This window comes from Asterias amurensis, chromosome 2 (genome assembly GCF_032118995.1).
Source record: "Asterias amurensis chromosome 2, ASM3211899v1".
In the NCBI taxonomy this organism is placed as follows: Eukaryota; Metazoa; Echinodermata; class Asteroidea; order Forcipulatida; family Asteriidae; genus Asterias; species Asterias amurensis.
Window position 1 is genome coordinate 5,530,521 of NC_092649.1, and position 11,267 is coordinate 5,541,787.

General features: G+C 39.9%; 1 protein-coding gene across 1 annotated transcript; it reads left to right on the plus strand.

Annotated features, from left to right (window-relative positions):
* Nucleotides 1–701: 701 nt before the first annotated feature.
* LOC139933988 (potassium channel subfamily K member 1-like) lies at nucleotides 702–7,534 on the plus strand. The gene is made up of 2 exons (XM_071928242.1): nucleotides 702–1,502; nucleotides 5,001–7,534. The coding sequence occupies exons 1-2, from the start codon at nucleotides 1,166–1,168 to the stop codon at nucleotides 5,954–5,956; spliced, it is 1,293 nt and encodes a 430-aa protein (XP_071784343.1). The 5' UTR covers nucleotides 702–1,165; the 3' UTR covers nucleotides 5,957–7,534.
* Nucleotides 7,535–11,267: the final 3,733 nt, after the last annotated feature.

Sequence of the window (11,267 nt, forward strand, 5' to 3'; positions counted from 1 at the left end):
CGCGTAAATAGTTGATCGGCAACGGCCTAATTTTTAACGAACCAATCGGGCGTGTCTGTGTCTTTAAGTTTTAGTTCTGTGTCAAAAATAACTAACTAATTAGTTACAGTGCTAACTCACATCGGCGTATGGGTAAAATCCAAAAATAATATCCCCGATGCAAATCTAACATCTCTTATAACTAACTAATTATTATTTTCTTTTTTTTACATTAGCTTAATCTCATTTTATACAAAATTTTAATGACAATTTTTGTTTTCATATTAATTGTGCATAGATATAGTTTCGAGTAAATATGTTATTTCTGAAGAAAGCGTGTTCGTCACTTGATCACATGACGTGTTTCCTCATTCTGATACGCGATAGTCAACGAAAGAAAAAAGGCCCTTATCCTCCTCCTGGAACAATCCTGATGATCAACTTTTTCTTCTTTGGCCTAAACAGCTGGTATTATTGTGTACCCCAGTTACCATAAACAGCTAACTTTAAGTAATACTTTTATTAAATTTTGTTCAAGCTACTGTCACGTTTGTGTAGAGAACATCTTTATACACTCCGTGCACCTGATTTATTTGGGTTTTTCTATGAGAACAACAAAATCACAAATGGTTTCGGGTTGAGTAGTTCCACAGAAAGACGAGACTAAGTTTGAATGGGTTTGGGGGATAATGGTTGTGCACCCACATTCCACACAGCAGACACGTAATGTGGTTAACAGATAACCAAATGTACCGTAGAGCCTATACACCATCAAGTAGGACATAACTGGTGGAAGGTCGCAATGAGTAAAGGTCGCAACTCGGCTTTTTTTTTTTTTTTAGCTATAGCAAAACCAACTTTAGAGTTTTATGAATTGTAAACATTAACTCCAATTCACAGTCGAACTAGCACAACAGCGTGAGGTACATCATTTCTACCACAGTACGGATTTGGAACTTCGGAACACTGTTGGCTTTCTCAGAAACTTGTCAACAACGGTACTCTGATTACATCACACACCATCAACGTACGGCATGACTTTTGAAAAGCTTTCAGTACAGTCACAAAGCTACACAGTGCACAGTGCAACTACGTGATTTAATCGCAAGTACAATTTGTTAAATTGTATTTACAAGTAACTGTCTTCAACTGACTTTTGAGTCTGATATTTTCCCGTTAAACTGTGATGAACATGAAGCGATGGCAACAAATGCTGCTAGCCTGGTTTCTCTTTGTAGCATACCTAATGGTAGGTGCTTTCGTCTTCCGAGCGATTGAATTACCGGGAGAACAACTCGCCGTGCAGGAGTTTACACAATCCATGGACGAATTTTTAGCCTTGAATCCGGGCGTCTCGAAGGAGGAATTTTACAGGTACAGTTTGGCGGTTGTGAAGGCAGTCGACAGAGGTGTTATTGACTTGAATAGTTATCAGATTGGTGGCCAGGGCGAGGAGGAGAGAAAAAACATTTGGGATTTGCCGAATGCATTCTTCTTTTCGGCGACTATAGTGACAACCATTGGTAAGGACATTTTGTTGATTTTTCTTTTCAATTGATGTTTTATTTGGTACAGCAAACTTGCCAGTTGGCATATAGACTTCCACATTTTTCCTTGCACAACTGGATAATTTTCCGTATCCTGCCACAACTTCTTCACTCATTTCCACAAATAGGGATATATCCCTTTAGGGTAAACTAGAAACTATATCGTTTCATATCGAACGAAAAGGTGGCGGCGTGATACGGAAACTTTTCCGCTAAGTTAAATCGAAGTGCTTCTGGAAAAAAAGTTTATCTCATAAGCATGGTAATTTTTAAAGAACACGATTCGCCTCGGGAACAATCCTCGGGAGCTAATATCTACTACTCGCCCTCAAACCTAGTAATAAGCATATCTGTATAAAATCGTGGTGACTGTTATTTTTGTTTCGAAAATTTGACAAATCACCTTGCTACGCCCCGCCCCCCCTCCCCAAAGGTAAAAAAAGAAAGAAAACAAAGGAAAGGAAAGTGGTTTCCAAATTAAATGTTAACCCAGTTTTAGCCCAATTTCTGCATCTTTGACAAAATTTTACAAAGATTCCCGAGTCATGCCATGGAGGTAGTTTATCATACCACACCAGTGATGGACCTAATTTCATCGAATTATGCTTAAGCACGAAAAGTAGCTTAGCATAACAAAATTATGCTAACCAGAATTAGGTTACCAGCTAAACTACCATTCCATATTATAATTTGTAAGCGGTTTCCTGCTCATTTCTGCTAAGCAGACAATTGTTAAGGAATAATTTCTGCTTAAGCAGTTCTATGAAATTGGGCCTTGGTGAGTTCTCATCCGGATTTTTTTTTCTTTTGTTATTTTGCGCAGATTGTGCAGATAGACAATAGTTTTTTGGTTTTGTTCTTTTGTTTTTCTTGTGACATTGTCAAGCAACATTTTAAGCAAGAACCCAGACCCCACAGCGATTCTTACCTGACTAATTTTGCTTAATTACTGAAAGGCAAGGTGGGAAGGAAAATTGGGTCTAAACCGCCCCCTTTCCATCCAGCAATGCCTTTTGAGAGTTCAGCAAAATCAGCCGTGATGATTTGCGTTGAGGTCTAAAAGCTTCAGTTCCGTCGATACGGATGAGATAAAAACAATGGCTGCTGCATGGCTGTTGGTACTTTTTGTACGTCACAAAAAAAAAACAGACAAAAACACTGAGTCACGATCTAGTATTTGGTATATGTTGTTTACTTCAATCGCTGAACCAAAACTAAAACTTGCCAATCGAGGACAATCTATGCATTCCTCTTCAAAATGGGTGTAGATGACGTCACCGAAATGAAAACCCCTTTAAAAGACCACTTTGAACGAAAATGTCAAGTCGTGAACTTTGCTGAATTTCATTTGAAATGTTTTCAATCGATAAGGTTATATTGAGTCATATGACTACAATAAGATTTTAATTGTGTCGAAAAAAACCCACAATCATTTCGAATACAGCGCTTTTCTGAAAGATTCGCGAAAAGCTCTGTTACGTAATCACTCATGTTACGTCATAGTTATGAGCTCCATTTTTGTCTAAGCCGCTTTGTTGCATCGTTGAGGTATACAATTTGCCATTTTGACGCGCGCCGTCAACGGCAGAAGTGTTTTTATTTTATTTTTGTTTAACCTTGAGGTCGGGGCCTGATTTTGTACTCGTTAATTATGAAAAATTCAGAAGTGTTTACGTATCAAAGTTACACTTAAAAGGTGAACAAACGTATTACATGTTAAAATAGCATTTCCGTTAAAAAACATTCCGGCCAAGTAGTTGTTATACACCACATAGACACATAGAGCACATTCCTTCAATTGGGCTTTAACCGTTAAGTTTACTTGTTATGGGGTTTGGTCGTGATATGAAGCTTACATGTTTAAAGTGTCAACTCAACCCTTGTTGCCAGCTCAACATACCTATATGCTATAAGAAACAGCAATAATTAATATACTGTTGTTATGACACTGCTCTAGAATTGCAAAAGGTCGTGGCGTTCGAATCCCATCCGAGTAATATGCCTGTGTTTTTTCTTCTTCACACAACTCGGTGAAGGAAAGTATACTATGGTGGCCCCGACGGGACATCGCATAACGCAAACGTGTGCGCACACGTATGCAATGTCGTGAAACAAATCGCGAATATATGCGCACACGTATACAATATCGTGAAACAATTCGCGAATATGTGCGCACACGTATGCAATGTCGTGAAACAATTCGCGAATATGTGCGCACACGTATGCAATGTCGTGAAACAAATCGCGAATATGTGCGCATACGTATGCAATCTCGTGAACCAAATCGTGAATATGTGCGCACACGTATGCAATTTCGTGAACCAAATCGTGAATATGTGCGCACACGAGTGCGATTTGTTTTGCAATGTCGTGAATTTTATTGCATACCATGTTGCATACCATTAGGATGATGTCATAGTTGTGGATAATTTGTTACCGATCTAGGGAGTACTGTGGCGCTACAGCAGGCTCCCTCTGTAAAGCGTGTGTATACCCAGGAACTTGGCACCAGGCCAAGGACGACCACACGCCTCGCTTGCCTCACAACAAAGACTACTGCTGCAATGACTACCGCTTATCTCACTGTTGGAAAGAAACCCCCAGATCATTGGACATTTTATTCAAAGGTATGCAACAGGGTATGCAATAAAATTCACGACATCGCAAATAATATTCGCAGACGTGTGCGCACATATTCGCGAATTGTTTCACGACATTGCATACGTGTGCGCACATATTTGCGAATTGTTTCACGACATTGCATACGTGTGCGCACATATTCGCGAATTGTTTCACGACATTGCATTCGTGTGCGCACATATTTGCGGATTGTTTCACGACATTGCATACGTATGCGCACACGTTTGCGATATGCGATTTCCCTTCAGGGCCACCATAGTATACAGCGCTAACACACATCGGTGTGTATGGGTATAACCAAACATGGTTATAACACACCTCTTGCTTGTTCTGCATTCTGGTTGGCTAAAACACGGTCACGTGGGATGACCTAATATAGTCTAGTGCTCGCGCGCGCGTGTTTGCGGGAACTAGTTCCCGAGCGGGCACTAGTCTTTGAAAAAAGTGCCAGCACAGCGCCCTCTCTTGACTTGAACCGTGAACAGCAACTACAAAATGTCATTTCTTTTCCAGTTTTCTGTTTTTATTTCACATTTAAAACCGAGACTAGTGTACGTCTATCCCCCCCCCCCCCCCCGGGTCTGTGAGTGACCAGAAGAGGGGCCTATTTCCCTCTTCGGAGAGAATTTTAAAGACACTGGACACTAGCTGTAATTGTCAAAGACCAGTCTTCTCACTTGGTGAATCTCAACATAAGCATAAAATAAGAAAACTGTGAAATCTTGAGCTCAATATTGGTCGCAGGCCTGATTGGTCGTCGAAGTTGCAAAGTGATAGTGAAACAAAAATCACACGAAGTTGTGTTAAGATTTGTATTTGTTGTCTCTTTTGAAGGTTACGGTGATCTCACGCCCTACTCGGATACGGGCCGTATTTGTTGCATGATCTACGGGGCGATCGGCTTACCTCTCACTGGATGGGTTCTAGGAGTTCTCGCTCGGTCACTGACAGCGTACTGGACCAAGGCCTTGGATCGGGCCAACAAACTCTTGAAATGCTGCATCAAGTTTGCCCGTCTCCGTAAGGCTCTCATGTTCGTCATAACCACAACACTCCTGTACATGGTACTGCTTCAAGTACCAGCGATATTACTCGGCACCATAGAGCAATGGGACTTGTTAACTTCGGTGTATTATTGTTTTGTCACGCTGACTACGATAGGATTTGGTGACGTAGTGCCTGGCACACACACGGAGTACGCGGAGTTAGGCCGATGGGTTCTAAGGGTGTGCATTGTAATGTATGTGATCTTTGGGTTGAGTTTGCTTCTCGCACTTAGCACTGCTATCGCCACACGCGCCCATAAGACGGTGAAGAAAACCATGATGAATGAGAACAGCTACTACCTCGATGATACCGCGTCCTCGAAGAAAAGGCGGGAACGTTCAAGGAGCATGGTGGAGAATGAGATTGCTCTGCAGAATGTGCACGGTCTGTCGTCTGCTCGGACGGATGTCCCCCCCACCGAACCGAGTGATAACCAGCTTCCACACCTGACTAAAAATATGGACGAGGAATTAGCGAAAGTTGCGGCACATGAGTGGGCAGATACACTTAGCAGCCAAACTGAGACAGGTTCCCCGCCGTGTTACGATGCAATCGTAGACTTGTCCATGTCTGCCCATCAGAACGGCAGGCTGAGTTCACACTCAACTGTGGCGGAAATGTTCACTCATAATTTAAGAAGAGAGCGGGAAACAAGAGGAGAAAGGAATGGTAACGCCTCTATTATTACATTGTCGGATTGCGAGTGTCCTAACGGCAATCCAGTCGCTGTCGAAATGCACTGAATGAGAACACGGCTATACGGCTACGGCTAGGCCTATTCGTCATCTTCACCATGGTGGTGTTCTGTTTCATGCAGATCATTTTGAACTTTGAACAAAGCTCCCATATCCGAGGTCAGTCTTTTAAGGGACACGTTGCCTTGGATCGGGCGAGTATAGGTTATATAAAAATCGTTTGTACTCTGTTTGTTATGTGGTACCTTTTGTAACACAAAACACGATGTCCACAGATTTACATTAAACTTGCATCGTTTAATGGTAATGATAGTAGAAAGCGTACCTTGAAGTTGCTGTGGTGCTGTAGCTCGAGAAATGGGTAATACAATATCATTAAAAAAAGTTGTTTACATGCTAAAATAATTTTCGTCCCATAATCACCGCAATGAAAATTATTATCATGACATTACTCATCATTTCTCAAGAACTATATATGTTACAACACCTCAGCAAGTAATATTTTCAGGGAAGCTTTCTACTATCAATATCTTCAAACTGTGTAGTTTTAATGTAAATCTGTGGACAGTGTGTTTTTGTGTCTACAAAAAGTACATAGACCCTTTAAAAGGGAATAACGATCTACACAATTATGCCTCAAACTTGCACGGTTTCCATAAAAGTCCTGAACTAACTCTGCTCGCCAATTTGTGGAGTCGAATTAATTTTGACTCCACAAAATGGTCGACCGAAAAGGAAAACCACGCAATTTCAACTCACCCGATTCAAGGGAAAGTGTCCCTTAAAAAGTAAAACAATAACATTTCTAAGCAGTTTCATGTCTTAGCCAGTAACATTTGTAACACGCAATAATTTCACACCTAACGATGAAGGTTACCGGTAGTAATTCGGTTGATGCTGTTTTTGTTTTTGTTGTTGTGGAGGGGGGGGGGGGGGAGGGTGGAAAGAGAACATGTTGAAACTTTGCAATCGTGTCAATTATTCGATTTATTTCTATATTAACATTGTGTAAAATAACTTCACTCCGAAATCCTGTTTATCTTATGGGAAATGTATTTAAGATCAATGACAATTAATTTGGCAAAACCGAAAAGTATTTATTTGTTTCTTATATGTTTTTTTTTTTTTAAAGCTACAGTATTTTTCACATAATTATTTTCGAGTCTGCAAATGATCTCCACTATTGATATTCGCCTTTCCCTTTTCGAAACCACTGCTTATAGCCTTTGGATTCGGCTTCAGGCGCCGTCCTCTCGTCTGAAGCCCTGAGCGCGTACGCAACGCATGCGCAATTGTCAAAAACAACCGCGGGGCCAAACTAGCATGAGACGAATACATAGCCGAAGCCGTCGTTTCGAAAAGGCATAATGACATAAAGCGTATCTGGGAAAGTGGTGGCGCACTAAATTAATTAACTAATTATGTTTACAAACAATGAAAATTAATTAGGACTATTTATTTCTTCACTGAACTACGTTCTTTCATTAATATTATAAGGTGACTGTTACGTTGTCAAATGGGTCGTCATTTAGTGTATATATTTGTATTTGTGCTGTTAATTATAATTGTTGGATTTATTTAATAATTTATAACTGTTATAATAAAGTTTTTATGAAATGTCATTTACGGAATGTTTTGTGTGACTGCTCCTTTTCGGTTATGCTAACGTGAGCTAAAAAAATTTTTTAGAGATAAAATGACCACGAGTACTTAGCTGTTAATTAAAATTTTAAGTCACAATAAATCAGTTGCGTTCGGCTGTCCCGGCAAAAGTATAAGAAGCTCAGCGAACATGCTCCGGCCCCTTCCTAGCCCATGACAAGTACTCTTTTCACCATTGAACTAGTGCTGCACAGATTACCTCAGCATCAACATAATCAAATCGTTATCTGTAAAATTCGTCAACAAGACGACGAAATGTCAAAGTTTCGGAGTTGCGCAACCGTCGAAGAGATGTCTTTTCATAAACCCCGGAACGAACCGGATCCGGCGAGAGGTGGCTTGATATCGGATCGTGCAGAAAAAGTAAACAGAAAGATCCGGAACAATTCTCAGACCCGGACCGAAAACGAGAACGAAAACAAGAATGTTTACAATGCAAGCCCTTGATTGGTTGAATAAGCCTCGGCGTATTCTGCGTGGATCAATTTCCAACCAATAGAATGTGTTCTCACTGCGTCGTGATCGTTATCGTTTTCGTTGTAGTGTAATGCACGTGCGCTGGTGAAATATCCCGGTAATTGCTTATGCAACATATTAGTGCTACAAAACCTGTGAAAATTTGAACTCAATGGTCGCCGAAGTTGTGAGATAGTACTTTAAGAAAAAACACCCTTGTCACACGAAGTTGTGTGCTTTCAAAATAAGAATTGCTTGAACTCGAGACGTCATCATGCGTGAGCTCTCGAAATCAATTATTTTACTGGGAAGTTACTTCTTTCTCAAAAACTGCGTTATTACTTGAGGGAACCGTTTCTCACAATGTTATTTACTATCAACAACTCTCCGTTGCAATTACCGGTAAGTTTTTTGTATTCTAATAATTTCAGTTATTACTACTAGTGACCATCCTTTAAAAGGCTACTGTTTGTATTATTACGTCACTCACGAACAATCAAATTTTTTATGTAATATGACATTGACAGACGGGGTTTGTGGTGTCATGCTACTGATTTCTACTCTAACAGAATTCCTCTGTGGAAAAACTGTGTTGGGTTCGAACTAACTAAGAGACCCCATAAGGGCACACAAACATGATACCGATAAGATTATGGTTAGAGGCATATGTGGTTGAAGATATGAATGAAAGATACGTCAATAAAAATAAACATAACATGAGAGGGGGTTGAGGTGGGTAACCATAATAATTGGTAAAATACAAAAATAACTGTGAATAGGCTACTTAGGCCTATGAGACAAATACCATTTCCCCGTAACTTTTCTGCTAATTTATTTTTCGGTATCTTTGTCTACAGAATGTTCTCCAAGAGAACATCTTACAAACAAGTTAGCTTTTGTTTTATCTGGTCAGACACGATGCAACCCGGACACCACCTATGGGAACAGCTGAGGATACTGTTGAGGGGGGAAGAGTATAGAGAGATATGATATGCCCAGCTGGTTATGTGGTATTTAGAGAGAAAAAGTGCATTCCGTACTTCACCTTGATGCTCGCCAGACTGTGACCATTTTGCTGACATACAGAATATTTCGTGCTGCTTGCTAGACTTGTGGACAGGTCGTTTATGGTACCATAAGGTGAGATAGTCGAGCTGTGACGGTGCTCTCGCGAAATCACGGCTCTCGTGCAAACTGCTGGTTGCCCGACTATGGGACCGTAGTGGTAAGAGCCTCTGGGGCGAGAATACCGCGAGAATCGCGGGGAGAGTCGGAACGCTATCACCGCGACAAACATTTAACGACTTGTCCACTTTTTATTTTCAGAAATGTATTAGCAGTGACGCATTGACCCTGAAAGTCCAAAATGGCTGTTGTGGAAAACATTGCGTGATGTTTACTCACAGTCATCCATGATGTAAACAAGCAACAATGTTCCCCCACCCCCATTAAGCAAGTTAAAAACAGTGCCATCACACCCAGGGTGTTTTTGTTTGTGTACAAAGACAGCAGTGAAAACAACTGTAGTGAAATATAGACAATGTGAACTTTGTTTACAATAAGTGTGACCTTGTACATTCTTTGAGTATTCTGGCAGGCACAATACTGCACAGGTCATACGGGAAAGTTGACATTTTCCACACATTAATCCAAGTATTATGAAAGTAAAAGCTGGACAAGTTTTTAGATGTGCCCACTTTTATCATAAAAAAATTGATAAGATTTAGACAGTGCAATCTCCATAAAATATAAGACTTAATGATTTTGTACAAATCCTGCCTGCGTAAGTCCAGGCTCTGTGGCTCTTTCGTAAAATCATAAATTAAAGGATTTTGTGCTGTCTTTGACAAAGCAATGTTCAGTTGATTTAAAGATAATTTAAAACCAGTACACTGTACATTGATTTTACAATAATTTTGAAATATTTGTTTAACATCGGTGGTTTGCACTTGATTTGTGCACTAACAAAGTATAAGCTGACATGATAGTGGTTGTGCACAATTTTATTGTATTATTTTTGTTAATGATTCTTTACCTTGCTAAGCACCTCAGAATTGACAACTAGAATGATGGGGCTCTGCGCAATCATGTATGATGATTGATTGATTGATTGATTGATTGATTGATTGGGTATGCAGGGTATGCTTGTGGTAATTGTCAAAGACCAGGGGTGGATTTCACAAAGAGTTAGGACTAGTCTTTTCTTGAGTTAGGACGAGTTACTAGTCCTAACTTAGTACTAGCTGTACGTTTTTGATATCTCTTAGGACTAGTCCTAAGTTAGGACTAGTCCTAACTCTTTGTGAAATCGACCCCAGCATCCCCACTTGGTGTATTCCAACATTGTGTATAATAAACCTGAGAAAATTAGTCGTGGAAGTTGAAAGATTAAAACACACTTGTTGCATAGAATTGTGTTTACAGATGCATAAAAAGGCTTAAAGAAAAATTACTCAAAATAATTATTAGTATTAAACCTCACTTGGTAACGAGTAATGGGGAGAGGTTGATAGTATAAAACATTGTGAGAAACAGCTCCCTCTGAAGTACAGTAGTTTCGAGAAAGAAGTATTTTTCCACGAATTTGATTTCGAGACCTCATATTTGAAATTTGAGGTCTCGAAATCAACCATCTAAACGCAACGAGCTGAAGTTTTCGCAGGTTTGCTATTTGATGCATATGTTGAGATACACCAAGTGAGAAGACTGTGCCCAGGGTCTTTAATTGCCTGACCTTCTCAGATTCAACTTTGTGTGTGAAATTGTCGTTTCTAACAAATAACAGCTCTCAAGTGCTCTTTCCCAAGTACACATGATCATTATTTTTTGAGTAATTACTTAAAGTATTACATTCCCTTTAAAGGCAGTGGACACTATTGGTAATTGTCAAAGACTAGCCTTCACAGTTGGTGTATCTCAACATATGCATAAAATAACTAACCTGTGAAAATTTGAGCTCAATCGGTCAACAAAGTTGCGAGATAATAATGAAAGAAGAAAACACCCTCGTCACACGAAGTTGTGTGCGTTTAGATGGTTGATTTCGAGACCTCAAGTTCTAAATCTGAGGTCTCGAAATCAAATTTGTGGAAAATTACTTCTCTCTCGAAAACTATGGCACTTCAGAGGGAGCCGTTTCTCACAATGTGTTATACCATCAACCTCTCCCCATTACTCGTCACCAAGAAAGGTTTTATGCTAATAATTATTTTGAGTAATTAGCAATAGTGTCCACTGCCTT

Excerpts from the sequence above, each read along its gene's own strand:
- LOC139933988 (XM_071928242.1), top strand. The coding sequence starts at position 1,166 with ATGAACATGAAGCGATGGCAACAAATGCTGCTAGCCTGGTTTCTCTTT. Across the intron at positions 1,503-5,000 it reads GACTATAGTGACAACCATTG|GTTACGGTGATCTCACGCCC; the intron begins GTAAGGACATTT and ends TCTCTTTTGAAG.